The sequence below is a fragment of the Castor canadensis genome, chromosome 10 (genome assembly GCF_047511655.1).
Source record: "Castor canadensis chromosome 10, mCasCan1.hap1v2, whole genome shotgun sequence".
NCBI lineage: Eukaryota > Metazoa > Chordata > Mammalia > Rodentia > Castoridae > Castor > Castor canadensis.
In genome coordinates, this window is record NC_133395.1 from 129,941,898 (window position 1) to 129,961,089 (window position 19,192).

The window sequence follows — 19,192 nt, forward strand, 5'->3', positions numbered from 1 at the left end:
AAAACAACTTGTTATTATTTGCATTACAACCATCTATAAGAAAACCTCCGAGACACATAAAGAGTTAAAGCCAACTTAGAAAGGCAGATGGAAATAAAGTCAATATTAAAAAGTGCATTTCATTTCTGTGCACTAAAATAGGCAGCTTGAAAGTAATTGTTTTAAAAAAAGACCCCATCTACAATAGCAACCAAATATAAAGCAACAAATCTAACAAAATATATGTAAGCCCTTTCTGGAAAAAAAGTACAAAATGTTATTGGAAGACATTAAGAAAACTTAAGAGAGTCATACCATGTTATTGGAAAAAGAGGCTAAGTGTTTTAGTCTCCCCAAACTGATTAGTAGACTCAAAACAATTCCAACCAAAATGTTTTTCATGGAACTTGACAAGCTGATTATAAGATACAAAGTTATAGAATTAAGAAAGCATGGTGTTGGCACATGACAGACAAGCAAATCAGAGGAACTGAACAGATGACCTAGAAACAGATCCATGCATACACGTAAACCTGATTTATGACTGTACAAGAGGAAAGGCTAGACTACTTAATAAATGAAGCTGGGATACAGTTATTTAAAAGGGAAAAAATGAAAATGGACCCTCCATCTCATAACATATAAAGAATCAATTCCAGGTGGACTAAAACCTGGAGTGCTAATCACAAAAAGAATAAAAATTTTAGAAGATACTATACACTTTCTTAAACAAGAAACAAAAAGCACGGCCAAAAGGGAACATACGGGTAATTCTACAACACTGAAATTAAAAACTTGTGTTTACAAAGACACTACAAGGAGAACGAAAGATAAACTATAAACTGAGAGAACATGTGTACAACATATTTAACCAATAAAAGACGAGTACGCACAAAAGCAGAAGAATCCTATATGCTGAACGGAAAAACAGCCCCGGTGAAAAAGGGGAGAATGCAACACATTCATTTCGCAGGATAGAAAACACGAATGGCTCATGAAATATGAAATATACTTTGCTTCATTAATAATCAGGAAAATGTCAATTAAAATTATAAAAGATACTATTTCATACCACTTCAGACTATCAAATCTTTACATTTGAACAAAATAAATGTCAGTATGAAAGAAGAACCAGGAAAACTCTCCTACATCACTGGTGAGAATATAGCTGAAACAAAGTGGTACAACCACTGTGGAAAAGTGTGATATTATCCAGGGAAGTCTAGCCGGCCTACAGTTGCCCTCTAAGTCCCAGCAATTCCCTGCTACACACAGGGCTTACCCCAAGAGCAACTGAAGCCCACCACGCTCTTCCCTAAAGCCCCAAGCTGGAAACCATTGACAATGCAATTTACAGCCACACACAAACTACAGTATGCTCCGACGATGGTATACTACACAGCAGGGAAACAAAAGAATACTCCACAAGGCTATGCCATGTGAATGAATCTAAAAAACGAATATGGGAAAGAAGCACGTTAAAAGAAGAACATAAGCAATATGATTTCAGTCACTCAAAGTTCAAAAGCAAATAAAACTAAGAAGTCAACTGACACACACACATAAATGGTAAAACTACAAGGAGAAGTAATGACTAACACAGAATTCAGGTAGTGGTCCCCAGAGGTAGAGGGGGATGATATGGAGAGGTGTGGTCTCATAGAGAGCCTCTGGGAAACTGGCAATGTCCTATTTCTTCAGAGTGAAGTTAAGTAAGTACATGCATGTTCAGTTTAGCATTATTCTTTAATCTATACATATGTATTATATATGTTATGCTTTATTATTGTATTCATAAGGAAATTGTGCCTTTGTTGGCACAGGGGTTTGAACTCAGGGCCTCACACTTGCTAAGCAAGTGCTCTACCACTTGAGCCACTCTGCCAGCCTTTTTGTGTGTTGGGTATTTTTGAGATAGGGTCTCACAAACTATTTGCCCATGGCTGCTTTGAATTGTCCTCTTGATTTCTGCATAGCTAGGATTACAGGCATGAGTCACCAGCACCCAGCCATAAGGAAATATTTTAAGAAAATAACTATTCTCTCTAAACATACAAGAAAGGCACACAAAAGGAAAACATTTAATAGATAACTGAGCCCAATAGTTGTTTTAAATAATAATGGAAACAACAACAGAGACAAAGAAAGAAAATTGTTATTACCTAGAATTATGAGCTAAAGTACAGATCACTCCCAAAAGAGGCAAATTCTATAGACTGAAGAATCTTCCCAATAAAAACCAATACCCTGAGACTTATTTTTCCAAAATTATGGAAATTCCATCATTAGTGGCTTTCTACTGCTCTTAGAATAAGGCTAAAATCTCTTTTTTTCTTTTTTTAGGTACTGGGGTTTGAACTCCATGTTTGCCACTCTCTAGGCAGGTGTTTGAGCCACACCTCCAGTCCTAAAAATTCTTAACAGTATTTGGGAGGTACTGTATAGTCTGGGCTCAGGCTAAATCGCCAGCCTCACCTTGACCCCTCCTCCCTTTCTCTGTGTTTTGGCCATCTTTCAGTTTCTTGGACACATACCAAATTTCTTCCTGCCACAGGGTCTTTTCAAATGGTAGATCTATCACATTTTCCTGAATTTCACCACTACTTTCAAATTAACTCCTGCAGTACAGCTATCACCTATCACATGTTCTCAGAGGGGGGGGGGTCAATGTTTTCTTTTACAGCGCTCTCCAAGGTTTTGATTTTACTTTTTGTGTATATGATTCTTTGATGAATATTTCTCTCCCAATGAGACTGTAAGTTCCATGAAGGCAGGAGCAATGTCTGGTTTTTGTATACCACTGCAGGCCCAGTACCTTAGCATAGAACCATGCACATGGCAGGAACTCTTAACAACTTGTTGAATGATTGGAAAAAGAAACATAACTTAAAACCCACCATTGCCACTGCTTGAAACAAAGTCAATATCTGATAGAACTTTGACTACCAAGCATCAAGAAGACAGAGAATCTTAACTGGCAAATGACTAAGGCAAACACATGACACTGACCTATCCAGGTGATGGGAAGATCTACGTGGCTTTGTTGAAAAAGTAGAGCAAAGCTGTCTTACACATCCTGGAGCAAGGTTGATCTTTCTGGGGAAAGGTAGGATGAACCTAGCACTTTGCCATGTGAAGATGTGAGGCTGGAAATCCACACCTGAAATCCCGACCATGGCAAACCTTGTCACATGATAAGGATGTGAGATACTGTTGCATTTAGGACACCAGCTCTACAACCTGAGCTTTGAAAGCCTGGTTTTTGTGATTAATCCAGTGCTTCATCCAGTGAAGAGCCTTTGTGGAGCTGTGTTCAGATTATTGCAGCTACACAGCATAAGTCCCTTTAACTGTTGTGGCCATTAAGACAGACAGATAGGCCATATGCTGACAACTGCAACTTTAAACACGTGCAAAATGAAGTCAGTTTCTTCCAGTAAGAGCTAAATGCTTATCTTCCTGAAGCATTAGGGATATACTAAGGACAGAAATAAAATCTACATTAGCTGGCAAGCTTGCTTGGAATGGCTGATGGGTATTTAAAACCACACATAAGAATGTACTTTCTTCTTTGCTCACAGTATCTTTGGGTTGTGGTAAGAAATAAAAAATTACATTCCCAAAGAAAAATTGGGTGTGTATATGTACTGGATTTATAAAGCAAGAAGGAGTCAAGAGAAAAAAAGACCATTAGACAAGACATCATTTTTCACGTCACCCTGCCACTTAACGTATACCACGATTACAGATCTGTGACGTAAACTGACATTTCATCAAGCACTAAAGGCAGGCCAACTAAATGACACGTGCCACAGTATTACAGGCACCCTCTATCTCTCGATATGCTGGTATAAAGCACAAAACTTTGCACATACAAGACTTCTAATGGTATGTTCTCCTTTTTCTGCTGTGTAATTTTATATAAATAACAAAATGGTGTATCAAAACAATGACAGAAACATCCTATGTGCAATGTCAAAATGCTGCTGACTTGAATGTTGCTTATAGATGGGAAAACTCAAACAAGCACAGATGAATATCTAATTATTATGCTCATTTCTTTCAGGGGACAGGGCTTTCTTCCTTCACTCATTTATGTGTTCAATTGGGCCTTAAGCAGAGACCACTACACTTTTTTACTTTATTCACTTCAGACACATTGGAGGGAAATGTTATAGCAAGCATTTATTTTAAATTTTTAAAATGCATATTAAGAAAATATATGTTGGAGGATACAAGTTTGGTGCAAAACATGCCAAAAAGTAAGTATAAAATGGATAGGCTGCCCATGAGTGTAAAAATCAGAGACATTAACATACTTCCTTTTAAGATTTTGTTCTGTGGATATATTTCTTCAACATAACTGAACCAGTTCAGCGTACATGGCTTTAGATATGCCACTTTTCCCATGCACTTTCCAGTTACAACTTCTCATGACAGTAAAATATTATTGCCTCCTAACAACAATTTTCAATCAATCATCCTTGATTGGAAACTTTGACATTAATTCCATACCCAGCACTAAGTACAATGTCTGCCATAGCAGGAGCTCAATATATTTTGGATTCTATCATAAGCTAAAGCCATTTACACAAATGAGGAAAAGAACAGAAAGGTTTATAACTTAAACATTTCATATAAACAGGGTCTGAGCTAGGAAACTGTTACACATACACATCACCTATGGGAAACAGGGTCAAATCAACAGTGCACAATGTCCCTCAGTTACATGGCTGGTCACTCTCTCTGTCTCCTGCTCAGGCACATAATGTGGAGAAGATGAGGGCATGGGAAGCAGCCTAGAACTGAAGGACAGAGCATCCTCTTCTCTTATGGATCACTCCCATCTCCAGTCTCCAGATAGGGTGACAACACAGGGTACAGGCCACAAAACAGTCAACTCTTGAGCCTGAGTCCTCAGGGCAGCTGCATGGCAGCCCCAAAATCACACTCTGGGCTGATACTGCTCAACAGTGAGCAGGGAACATGCAAATGATGGACACATCCAGCCAGCCAACAACTCTCACTCACTTCCAACCTGTTTGACTTTCTCATACCCAGGAAAATAAGCATCCCAGAAGGTTACCTTCCTGGGTCATTTACCTGGTTATTGCCACCTATGCATATGAGTGCATATGTTCTTGTGACTAGGATATGAAGAGACTGACATATACTAAAGGTCTTACAAGGGACAGGTTTGCTTTGCTTCTATTCATTGAAGCATTTTACTGAACTATAAAGAAAAATTTCCATGAGCATTTACTGAGCACCATTAGTAAGTGTCGGAATGAGCTGGGGATGAGGTGGTACCATGCTTGTCTAGCATGCTTAAGGCCCTGGGGATGCATCCTATCACCAGCATCACAAAAATTAAACAAACAAAAAAGTCAGGCATTTTGCTAAGCACTGGGGTACCAAGTTCAGTAAGACCTTGTCCTCTACGACATTCATAGTCTAGACTTCCTTAGGCCTTTTTTCTTTGGATCAGTAATTAACAGTGAAACCACAGAATCATGTCTCATAGAATCATAAATCTTAATTCTCTATCACACCCCACACAGGAATGTTCATTTCAAATTACGTTCTTTTCTTGTCAGAATAATATTTGCCTCTTGTTCTTTAAAGTTTAAAATTAACACATCAGAATAACATGATTGCCTATTTCAAATTCTATTTTGCTTTTATCAAAATAATAGTTGTCTTTTGTTCTTTAATGTCTTAAATTAACATAAAATATTAATACATAAGAATCTCCAAAGAAAAGGTTAGATAAGGTCAATCTGTGGTGTCCAGGACATGCACACTGCCTTCATGCAAGGGCTCTGCCTTCAGCAGTTGGCTTCTTGCTCTTCCTTGGGTGAATGGAACATGCAGGGAAATGGGGTAAACCTTCATGCCTATCAGGAAGTCTCCATCAGCAGCAGCTGAGTTCCTATGTCTTCAGCCCAGTTTAAGCATCTGATACAGGCTGCTAAGGGTTCCTGAGCCCCAACTCTAACTTCCTAGAAGAGGCAACCCTTCGCCCTCATCATGTTCAGATTCTAAAAACAACATCTGTGCCATGAAGCAGTGGCCTTTAGGCTTCTGATCAAGTAAAAAGGAGCTACTAAAAATTGTGTACTACATACCTACTACACATGATTACTGCCATACAAAATATTAGTGAAGCTTAATTTCTTAAAACAAAAACACAGGTAGGAGGTCTACTGCTGCTTCCTACACATTGACATGACTATCATCGGTGCTCCCTATGCAAAGTGCCCTTCTCTTAGGAAGTCACAGCAGTAGAAAATTGGGACAGTAACTGTATAATCTGAAATTACAGATTAGAATACTACAAAACTGCCCAGAAAGAGAAGGTAAGACAAACACAAAACAGAGGACATGATCTGCATCATGAAAACACTATCATTTTAACCACAGCATGAAGCTCCTATGGAAAGAAGACAAGAGTGCCATATGATAGCTAACTTTTTTTTTTTTAACCTAAACCTTCTAAAAGACCACACTAAGTGAAAACATCTAGACATGAATGAGAAATTTGCTAATACTGGGCTGGGGATGGAGCTCATAAGCAAGGCCCTGGGTTCAACTACAATCTCCCTCCTTCCCCAGAAAAGAAAAGAACTTTGCTGATATCCATCCATATAAATACAAATTTTCAGCCAGATATGGTGATACATGTCTGTAATCCAGTACTCAGGAGGCTGACACAGGACGATCTTGAGTTGGAGGCCAGTCTGGGCTACAAAGTAAGACCCTGCCTCAAAAAAACAAAACCAAAAGCATGTCAAATTCTTTAACACTCTATTATGTATATTTTTGAAATAAAAATGATTTCCTGGAAAGGTGTTTAAGTTGAGAACAGTAAAAGAATAATCAATGATAAAATGATTTAAAATAAACGTCATATAAACCACTTAAAATTTTGAATAGGCCTCATGGAGGTCCTTTTTCAATACCTCTGGCCAACACCACATTTCACTTTGGGGCTGTATTTATTATGTTCCCACCTTCTATTTATTCAAGAAAGTAGTCAGAGCAGGAAATGGGACAAGTCAAATGATCACAATCAATCTCATCACCTTCACAACATGCTGGGAATGTAATTAATCCTCTATTTATTTAGGGGACTTCACACCCCTTACATTAAGGCAACAACTCCCTGCAGGCTGCAGTTGAGATAATTATGTTATAACAAGGATTGGGTTTCAATCATGATAGGCAGAAGAAAAAGGAAATTGTACTTGAAGTTGTCAGTTTTTTTTTTGTTTTTTTTTTAAAAAGCTTTCTTGTGACTCCATTCAAAGGAGCTCTTGACAAAGCCCTCCTTAAGCAGAGCACTTTCTGGGTGTGATAACCACACGCCACATTAATCAATGTAAGCCTCTTCTCTGGTAAAATGTTAAGACTAGCCAGGCACAGGGAAACTCTCCATGGAGTGCATGCTGGTTTACACAGCTGGCTAAATCAATCAGCACCCACGTTTACTTCATTCTGTGAGTATCCTCCTGAGAGCTTTGAGGCCCCAAAACACAAGAGCCAGGAGGTACCCTTGCTTACTCTGTAAACCATGGCTCCAGCACACCAAACCAAGGGCCCACAAAGTCCACAACCATGTTTCAGGGACTTGTAAAATGAGAAAGGACACAAATGTGATAAAGGCATGGAGCGCCCAAGCTTATCCACTTCTGAAAATGGCTGTTTTTGTAAGAACTTTTCACATTTTTCTCATCCGACCTCCTCCACCTTAAGAAAATTCTACTCAAGCAGTAGAGCACCTGCCTAGCAAGCACAAGACCTTAAGTTCAAACCCCAGTATTGCCAAAAAAATAAAAAGAAACTATGAAAATATACAGCCTTGTCTAAATTATTTTTATGAATTTTCTCTATTTTATCAATGCATCAAAATCGTAACGCCCATGGCTCCTGTGCCCATGCCCATGCAAAGAAAAATGATAAATGATTATATTTTGCAATTTCTGAAAATCCGCAAGGCTTGATTCATGATGATTAGAATCATCATCTGTATGAATTAAACTCCTCAGACAAGTGGAGAGCTCAATGGCATTTCATTACCTTTCAAGAGCAGTTAAGCTCTTGGATTATCAAAGTGCCCAAGAAACAGCCTTTCTGATTTGGGTTCTGGTTCTTAATAAAAATAAAATAAAATGTGATCTCCTGGAAGAGAAAAAATGTATTAGGCAAAAACTAAGGAAATCTAAGCCGGGTGTGGTAGAAGCCAGGTGTGTATGGAAGCAGAGATAAGAAGATCAAGGTTCGAGGCCAGCCTGGGCAAAGATAGTGAGACCTTGTCTCAAAAATAAAATGAATGCAAAAGGTTGGGGAGTGGCTTAAGGGAAGCATAAGGCCCTGGGTTCATTCTCCAGTGCCACTAAATAAATACTAAGGAAATACAAATAAATTTTATTCAGTAGTAATATATTAATACTGATTCATTAATTATGAGGAAATATACCATTCCAATGTTAAAACATTAATAATAGGGGAACTAGTATGGGGTATTTGACAACTTCCCGTATTATCTCTTTATTTTTTCCTTCTTTTTATTTTATTTTATTTTATTTTTTTTTCTTTTTGGTGGTACTGGGGTTTGAACTCAGTGTCTTGTGCTTGCTAGGCAGGCACTCTTCCCTTGAGCCATTCCACCAGCCCTTTTCCTTCTTTTTAAAAACATTTTTATTAGTATATATTGTTGTACAGGGGGTTTCGTTGTGACATTTCCACTGTACCCCAGGTTGGTTCATTCTTCCATTATTCTCCTTCTTCCCTCTGTCCCTTCTTAAGATGACTTCACAGGTTTCAATGTTCCATATTTATACATGTGTAGAAAATAGACTGACCACATTCACCATCCTTTACCCTCTTCATTCCCCCTCCCCCTCCCCCTCATACCCTCCCCTTACCATGACCTGTTTCAAATTCCTGTCCTTTACTGTTTCAGTGTCTGTTCGTTGTGCAGTGTGCTTTTGCCTTGGTATTTTACCTGTGAGTATATTGTACTGTAATCGGTCTAACCCCCTCTACTACTCTTCCTTAGCCTTTCCCCCTACTCCATATTGTCAGCAGCTTTCCGTGAATTTCACTGTGTCTTGCTCCTATATAGATGTGATTTTTTTTCAATATCATTCAGTCTCTATCATTTTCTTCTTTCTGTTCTTCCCTAGTCTCCTCTAACAGTTCCATTATTGGAAACAGGTTCTGTATGTATCTGTACATATGTAACTCTAAAACTATACTAACATTAAAAGTTTATTTCAAAAAACCCAGGTAAGATAAAATTACAACTAAAAAAATGAAACAAAGAAACTAACAACAACAACAACAACAACAACAAAAAACCCCATAAAACTTGATATATAATTCTTGAGCTGGAGTGTGGCTCAAGTGGTACAGCACCTGCCTAGCAAGTATGAGGCACTGAGTTTAAGCCCCAGCACTGCCCTGCCAAAATACACACACACACACACACACACACACACACACACACACACACACTTCTTTTGCTAGTTTTCTCAATACACTTAGTTATAGGAAGCATTCATATCTTTACAAAGGGTTATTTCAGTCTTAAATCTGTAGGGACATTTGTAATCCTATGATTTATTGGCACATTTCTTGTAAAAGAAGTCTAATGAAGAGCACAAGTCCCCACTGGGCACCGCTGAAGTCCTGGTGATAAGGTAAAGAACCATTAAATAAATCCTTTCTATGTGAGGCCGCACTGAATGGATGCAGGTGAGTGGATATTGGCATGGACTAATCTTCTCTTATGGAGATAAACCCACTTTCCATCCAGGATGAATTTGTGGATTTAATTAAAAATAAACAGTAAAACTAAAGAGCCACCTGACATGCCAGAGTAAGCACCTTACCGAGAATGATTTCAATTCAAGGGAGGTTTAACTTGTTTCAAATTATGCACAATTGTTTCTTGAAATTTCTACATGCTAATCATTAGCAGCTAATGTAACACTTAACGTTTCACAATTTGTCAGGGAAGTAACTTCCCATACAAAAGTAAAACCACCTAGAGTGTCTGATTATCACTTGGCAGGCCTCAATTTAACAAGACGCCCTCATACTGCAGATTTACTATGAATACAGTGACACAAGTGATGGTAGGAATCACATCTGCCCCTCACCTTAGGCTCAAAATGGTGTTGCGAAGTTAAAAGTAATGTCCTTATGGGATGGTTGCATGTCCCCTGTACATTCTGAGAAGAGTGCCACTCAGGGTTGCCCAAGTGGGCCCTGGCCATGTGTATACACCTCACTATGGAGTCCTCCTTCACTGCATAGTGATGGAGGCAGCTGGATAGGAAGACACTGACCTCTGGGCCTATCCCATTCTCCCTCCCCTATAATAACAAACCAGGGACTCTTCTCCATGTCTACTGTAAGTAAGGACATGTAAACTCAGAGCTATGGAGCAGCTGTCCCCAGCCTGCACATGCACGGAGAGAGAAGAGAGGGAGTGGCCTGCAGAAGCAGCACCCATGTGCCAGAGGGCAAGCTGTCCCCCTCTCATCCTCATGACTGGATCTAACTAGGCCAACTGCAGAACTCACACCTGGGTTCCACAGGACAACCTGTGGTCTCCTAACAAACATCCCATTTCCATCAGCAAAGTCAGAGTGAGTTTCTCTTATGTAACCAACTGAGGCTAAGTCCAGAATACTGACAGCCTCTGGCATAGACTAGAGAAACAAGGATTTCTTATCTGGACTAGTTACTAAAACCTTGAGGCCTCAGGCTAACAGGAGACTTTCTTATTCAACAATAAAGGGATATTACAAGGATAAACTGTGATCCCAAACCAAACAGCCTCACATCTGTTCTTGCTCTACCAACACAGCACAGCTACAACCAGGGAATCTGGGCACCATGTTATACCATGCTTTCCTTGTCTTCTCTGCACACTTACTTTTCCAGCCTGGAATGCATCCGCTCTTGATTATCATTATATTCAGATGGGAGACACAGTGCCATGGAACCAGACAGCTACATTTTGCTCTTTAATTCCTACCCCTTCTTTGTCCAAGTTCTTCTCCATACATTTTCCCCATCTGTCATCCAAATGTTCTTGGCTGCCTCTCTCTGTTCTTTAGAAACCTCAAGTTGACTGACCTCCTGATCTCTCTCAACCTACACTCTCTCCATTATTACTTAATCTCAGCAAATGTACCTTCAACTGCCCAATTCACTGGCCAAGTCAAAACCTGGGTCTTATCTATCCTCTTCTCCTCCACTCCCACCCATCCAGGCAATTACCCCATCTGTCTCACCAACCTCTCAAATCTGACCACTAGTCCCGTTTCCCTCCCACTGCCATGACTAAGGGAAGGGCTGACCTTTGCCTGCATTACCATGCCCTCTTAACCAACCTTTCTGACTCAAACAAACTCTGCCCACCCAGTGTCCTGCAACGTGGCCTGGTGGATATCACTGCAGGCCCTCCATAACTGAAGGCTTAGTCCTTGCTTCCTAGTCCCAGGATACAGGCCTACGAGTCACAGTTCTGTATGAAGCTCTGGTCTCATTTCTCTCCAACCTGTTCCCAAACCACGATCCACCCATTCTGAGTTTGTGAGCCCTTTAAAAGGGCCAATTTTTTGCTCTATTGTCTGAAATAGTCTGTCCCGGCTTCCCCACCTTCATCTGACCAATTCTTAACCTCTTTGTTTGTGTTTTTGTTTGATAGTACTCAGGACTGAACTCAAGGATGATCCCATCCCTTTTGCTTTCAGTTTTTTAGATAGGATCTCACCCTTGGATCTGGATCCTCCTACTTCCACCTCCCATGTAGCTGGAATTAAAACTTGTGAGTCACTATGCCAGTCTTATTTCTGAGGTAGGATCTCCCTAACTTTTGCCCAGGCTGGCCTTAAACTGTAATTCTACTATTTCTGCCTCTCAAATACTGGGATTATAAGCATGCACCACCATGCCATGTCCAAACTCTCACTGATCTCAACTTATCTTTCTACATAAGTGTCCTAATTAATCCACTTTCTGTTGCTTAACAGAGTACCCAAGAGATATTGGGAGATTATAAAAATTTATCTTGGCCAAGATATGTGCTTGGCTCCCATAGCACATATCTTATGTGCAATGTGCACATAAAAGCATAGCGTCTGCTCAGTTACTGGTGGGAATCATGTGCTGGCCCATGCATGTTGGAAAGCAGAAGGAGGAGTGGGATTATGCAGAGGAGATAAGCTCTCCTCCTTCTCCTCCTTCTCATAAGAAATACATTAGTCACCCTTGAAGACCTAATCATCCTTGAAGGGCCTCCCACTTGTCCACACTGTATGAGTTTTGGGGGGACAATGCCATATTCAGGCTTCAGAGCAAGCAGCCTTCACGTACACCAAGGCTCATTGTGTTTCCTGCTAGAAGCTTCCAAAGCACCTGTACTTCCTCCATCATCACCACTATCAGAGACAGCATAATAGTCTGCTTAAATCTGTATTCCCCTACATGATCAGCTTATAACATGTCTCCTGTGTTCACCAGACTATCCTCAACGCCTATCTTACCACCTGGCAATACTGAGCAGACTGAGTAGTGTTGAAGAATACATTATTCCACCTCTATGTTCAGTGTGAGCCCATATAAGTGGGCTCCATGCCCTCCATTTGGCAGATACATCAGGAACAGGAGCCAGCCAAAAGAAAGAGATGTATGTACCTCAGTGCTGAGGAGTGTAACCTTACCCCGAACAAAGAACACACACAAGGGAAACAACCACAACAGCATAAAGCAGTGATAAAGTCTCATATTTTCTAATATTTTAAGATTTCAGGGCTCAGCTAGGCACGATAGTACATGCTTGAAATTCTAGCTACTGGTGAAGTGCAGATCAGGAGGACTGTGGTTTGAGGTTAGTCGAGGCAAAACATCAATTAATAAGCGGTACATAGTGGCATGAGCCTGTGACCCCAGCTATGCAGGAGGCCATAGGTAGAAGAATCAAGGTCTGCAGCTGGCCATGGGCAAAAATGAGAGACCCTACCTGAAAAATAACTTAAAGCAAAAAGTGGGCTGGCAGGCATGGCACTAATGAGAAGAGTACAAGCATGAGGCCCTGAGTTCAAACTGTAGAACCACCAGGGAAAAAGATCTCAGGGCTGAAGTGGCGTAAGTTCACTTACAGTTGAGGAAGCAGGACTAGGATTTCTCAAATTAGAAATAACTGTTTAGAGAGAACTGTTCTCCTAAAAACCTGCTGTTTTAGTGTCCAAAGGGTCATAAAATTTCACGTGGGTGTAAGGTATGCGAAAAACAGCAGGAAACTAAATGCAGCAAGTGTTAACTAGCTATCAGTACTATCAGTTCAATGCAAACAGGTAGAATATTTCAAAGATACATTTTTTTCCTTCTCCCCACAACTACTTCAGCACCACAAAAAAACCCCAAAACAACCACCACTAAAAATTATACTAGAGAGAAAACGTACTTTATTTTAATACTTACAAGCTCAGATTTACACTGAAGACAGCTAGGATTTTAGACTTTAGTTTCATTTTTTTAAAAAAACAAAACAAACTTTTCTATGTAGCAAAAGCAAAGTAGCACCTTAGCACCTTCCCTGATCGCTTATCATTTCAAAATGTAACATCAATTAAAACTATACAGTTTTAAGGTCAAATTTTCTTCAGTAGTCATATGCATTTTTTTGCAATAAGAATGAGTTATTTAAAATATGCTCAATATATACTACATCACAAAGAGAAATGACTTATTGGGTACCAGTATAGGTACAAAACAGGATACAATATTATTTCCACTGGTTTAAAACCACATAGGGAAATGAGAGGAAATACCAGAATCCTAATACTGGTTGCACTGATGAAGTGAAGAAGTGACTTTCTAAGGTCACATGGCCACTGAGAAGTAGACACAGAACACATTAGACATCATTCTTTTGCATTGTAGCTTATCTAGAAGATGTAAACTGTTAAACTTTCAGAGGGTCAGAACTATCAGAGCTACTTATAACTGCAGCCCACCAGGAAAGAATCAGAGGAAGGAGGAAATCTGATATTCAATATAGCTAAAATTGTCAATAAAACTAAGCTAGAGCCAATTCACATTTTTTAAAGTGCTACAATTTTTTAAACAATGAAAACTATTCCTTGAATCAGCTTTAATAGGTATCATTCAATTTCAGCTGAAATTTACTGTGCTCACAGGGAACTGTGATGGGTGAAGATGGCTCTTTGCCATGGCCTTTAAAGTTTCGAAGAGGAAAGATGCACTTAGATTACTGTAGCATGGGACAGGCGCCAGACTCTAACCACACAGACCCATAGCCTTGGACGCACATGCTGGGAGAACATCTATTAGAAAGACAAATGGTTCATGACTTCCTTTCCCTCTAGAGGAGCTTAATCCTTTGTTTTTATTCCACATCTCAGGGGTGAGAAGACACTTGGTTGTATCGATGGCATGAATGAAAAAATATGAAATCTAAAACCGGAACTTCTGACACCATCAGAGATCTTTTTTTTTTTTTTTTTGGCAGTACTAGGTTTTGAACTCAGGGCCTCCACCTGCTAGTGCTCTACCACTTGAGCCATGCTCCCAACTCCAGATTTATCTTTTTTTTATATGTTGGGCTGGGTGGGGGTACACTGTGGCATTTACAAAAGTTATTACAATGTATCAAATACATCATACTTGAATTCACTCCCTCTACCACTCTCCATTATTCCCTCCTCCCCAAATTCTCAGAACAGTTTCAACAGCTATCATTTTTGCATTTACACACATGTGTAAACAGTATTCACAACATATTCACCTCCTACACCCTTTTTCTGCCACCACCACCCCTTCCCTGGGCAGGACCTGTTCTGCCCTCCTGTTCCCCAGTTTTGTAGAAGAAAACAGAATCCAGATTTATCTTTTAAAGCCAGAAACTCAAGCAAATCGCTTCCTCATGCTGCCACCCAGGAAAGCTTGCTACAGTGGGCACCTCACACCTAACTTCCAGAGCCACTTGGAGCGAAAGCCAACAGGGAATGTCATTTTTCAGAAAAATAATTTGCAGAATTTATAACTCACAAAAAAGAATCTAAGAGCTTCAGTTTTTAAAATTTGCCAATAATCTACAAGACACAGATGTCACAGGGAAAAATAATTACATAGTATTAAGGCAAAAATTATGTCAACTGTTGCTCTGAGTTCATTAATTCAATATAAGAATTGCTTTGAGTGGAAAAAATGAGACATGTTGAAACTATTCTAGGAATGGTGGTAGGGGGATAAAGGAGAATGATGGATGGGGTGAATTCAACTATGATATATTTGATATACTGTAAGAACTTTTGTAAATGCCACAGTGTACTCCAACCCAGCACAACAAGGAAAAAAAAAAAAAAAAGAATGCCTTTGCATTGCAGGAAGTTTTTGCCAAGGTAAATGTCTGACTGTAAAAGTAGAATGCTGTTTTTTTGGTACAAATAAGAATTTCATACTTGTCTGGTATTTCAAATAAAATTTTACAGTTTTTATTACTATATTCATATTCAACAAATATAGTTTAAGGAAAATACACAACTATTTTCAAACATAAAAATAAGGTGTTAGATTTTACTGATTCACTCTATGAAGAAATAAACTAGAAGGCGAAAGGTCAGGAAAAATCAGCTACTAAAATTGTGGCTATCCAACTGTATTAGAGTTCATTCAGATCCAGGAAAGCTCATGGTAAAGATGACATGCCATGTTTATAAAACTAAAGATGACAATAGCAACTTTAATAAAAGTTAGGCAAATAAAGAAATGGAATATTTCAGAGGAGGAAGAAAAAATAGCTAGGCTATTATTAAATTTAAAACAAAAAGTAAAACACCATAACCTGTTTAGAGAAAGAAAAATGGTCAAACTGGTAAAGAAGAAGAAACAACTTTTACAGAGTAATTTGAAGGGCTCCTGCCAGTTTCCCTCTCCTACCTCACTCCATAATATCATCATTTTTCCCCAAACAATTCCTATCACCAGAACAATTACTAAGAATCTAAGAATTTTGCCTCATTTCCCACAACTTAAAACCAGCAGGGGAAAAAAAAATAAAGAGAAAATAATTCTGATAATCCCCCCCACCCACTGAAGTTAAATATCAACAACGTTCTACTTTCATGCAATGTGATCGTCTCTATAGTTAGTCAGGAATGCCACAAACGGAAACAGCACTCTTGGAAGTGGGATTCTGGCACAAACCTCAACACTCACGACATGTCTATAAAATTCCTACCCTTAAAAATACCCACACTCATACACTATTGCAGCTTAATTTTATTATGAAAATGAAAGTAACAACAGGAACCACAGCAGGGTATGTGATAAGCTCAATTAGCAGGGAGCATCAAATGAAGTGATGACATACCATTACGACCTTAGGGTTAAAGATTCAGTTTTCCATCTGGCCAACTCGAGATTTCCAACCAACTCCTGGCACCACCTGCTGTATGCTATCAGGTGTTGTCCTGAGCAGCCCTGAGCAGTTTCCATACAACAGGTGTTCCCATTTCACTCTGCTATATGCTTCCCCACAGACAGACAGAAAAAGTAAATTCAAAACATGTATTAAGAACGAAATGTTATCATTCGCTGGTAAATGGATGGAATCGGAGAACATCATTCTGAGTGAGATTAGCCTGGCCCAAAAGACCAAAAATCGTATGTTCTCCCTCATATGTGGACATTAGATCAAGGGCAAACACAACAAGGGGACTGGACTATGAGCACATGATAAAAGCGAGAGCACACAAGGGAGGGGTGAGGATAGGTAAGACACCTAAAAAACTAGCTAGCATTTGTTGCTCTTAACACAAAGAAACTAAAGCAGATACCTTAAAGCAACTGAGGCCAATAGGAAAAGGGGAACAGGTACTAGAGAAAAGGTTAGATCAAAAAGAATTAACCTAGAAGGTAACACCCACGCACAGGAAATCAATGTGAGTCAATGCCCTGTATAGCTATCCTTATCTCAACCAGCAAAAACCCTTGTTCCTTCCTATTATTGCTTATACTCTCTCTACAACAAAATTAGAAATAAGGGCAAAATAGTTTCTGCTGGGTATTGGTGGGGGGAGAGGGAGGGGGAGGAGTGTGTGGTAAGGGAGGGGGTGGGGGCAGGGGGGAGAAATGAACCAAGCCTTGTATGCACATATGAATAATAAAAGAAAAATGAAAAAATAAAAATAAATAAAAAAAAAGAGCCATACTAAAGTATTTATTTACTAATCACAGTAATAATAAAAATATTGTGATTATTTTTCTTCTAAGTCAAGAGCTCTTTGCCAGGTATGGTGGTACACACCTTTAATCCCAGCACTTGGAAAGCTGAGGCAGGAGGATTGTGAGTCTGAGGTTAGTATGGAATACATATTGAGACCCTGTCCAAAAAACAAACAAGAAAAAACAACAAAAGAGCTCTCTTTTAAGGTGTCAATTAACAGCCTCTTACTGTTGAAATGGATCATTTGGTCACATCTGATAAGAAGCTGATCCTCCAAACTCCTTCACTAAATAAAAATCCACTGCATTTAAAATTTAATAGTTAACCTATTATGTACCTTGATGGAGGCAATGACAAACGCTTTTTGAACATTTTGCATTTCAAGCACTGGAGGCTACTTGTGAGTTTAGACTATCCGGTGCCTATGCCATCATAAACCATGCTACTAAGTTGTCAAGGCTGTGTTTTTACACTTTGTAACATGGACCCTGGAAGCTGAGGGTCAGTCAACAAATGCACAGCTCTAGTTTGGATTAGATTCGATTTAGGTTTGCATCCTCTCATGTTTACTTGTGCAAATGTGAGCATACATGCACACACAGACACATCCACACCCACCTCTTGATCACAGTGATTGAGACTTCATTGAGACAGTCAAGAGGACAGCCATGAACACTCACAACTTGCGGGTTCAATACCTGTATTCCAGGTGGTACCAATTCCAATGTCTTCTGATAAAATTAACTTTTTACCACCTGTACCCGCTTCCCTAAGCAAATTCACCACGTTCCCTATGTTAGTCCAGTTATTGCTAAAGATCTGAGTTTCTCTTTCATTAAAACTTATTCCTCAGGTTATTTCATCTTCTTGCTTGGGGTAAGTGTCTATAAATTCCTAAGTGACACAACACTTACTTGGTTTTCTGGATCCACACACAGTAGTCTGAGATATAGAGATCATTCAGTATATAAGCTGGGTCATTTTCCTGAAAAATTTTGTGAATATCCAGGAGGCACTTCAAAACAGCATTCTTACCTGAGGAAAATTTTAAAAACCAATCAGCCTGAAGAAAAAAAATCTGATTTTTAAACTGAGAAATTCAGACATTGAGAGGTAATATACTTAAGGCAGCTCAGAGTTATAAATTGTCTTTTAACAATATTTTTAATGTCACTTTAACATGTGAAAACATACAAGTCCTATTAGGTCCAAAGTCCTTTACTTCTTCCCTTAAGGATTATGAATAACTTCCATTGTTACAGCAAATTGTAGTTACCATAAAAATGCTATGAAACAGTTAACCAATTAAACAAAAGGAAGGGAAAATTTCTAAACTAAATGAATATTTAAGTGCATCATAACTCTAGTTAGATAATGTTCATCTAGTTCAAGCTTCTAAAATAACGCAGAAAATCACATTTTCATTTTCACACTTCTTTATTTCTTACAGCAACATTTTTCATCAAAGAATTATCTAGAACTAGCCAGGCTCTGTTGGCTCACACCTGTAATCCTAGCTAGTTGTGAGGCTGTGATCGGGAGGATCATGGTTTGAGGGCAGCCCTGGAAAAAAGTATGCAGATCCCATCTTACCAGAAAAAACACTGAGCGTGGTGGCATGTGCCTGTCATCCAGGCACAGCAGGAAACAAAATAGGAGAGTTGCAGTCTGGCCCAGCCTGGGCAAAAAGCAAGACACTATCTCCAAAAAAGCAAGAACAAAACAGGCTGGAGGCAGGGCTCATGCAGTAGTGTGCCTGCCTAGCAAGTGTGAAGCCGAGTTCAAACCCCAGTACTGCAAAAGAATTATCTAGTTCTAACGATTTTTTTTCATGTTAAAAAACTGAAGAAAAGTCAGATTAAAAACTAAGATATCATAGTACTACTTCAAATCTAAGCTGACAAAAGTCACTAGAAAAAAAGTCATTAAGTACTGTTCAACCTA

The 19,192-nt window shown here is 39.2% G+C and overlaps 1 protein-coding gene across 1 annotated transcript in view; it reads right to left on the minus strand.

Moving 5' to 3' along the window:
* The window catches only part of Shq1 (SHQ1, H/ACA ribonucleoprotein assembly factor), a 94,826-nt gene that overhangs the window by 26,083 nt on the left and 49,551 nt on the right, over positions 1–19,192 (minus strand). Inside the window, exon 10 of the mRNA XM_020168314.2 lies at positions 18,163–18,283. Within this exon, the coding sequence (XP_020023903.2) occupies positions 18,163–18,283 (121 nt within the window). The remainder of the gene's footprint in view (positions 1–18,162; positions 18,284–19,192) is intronic.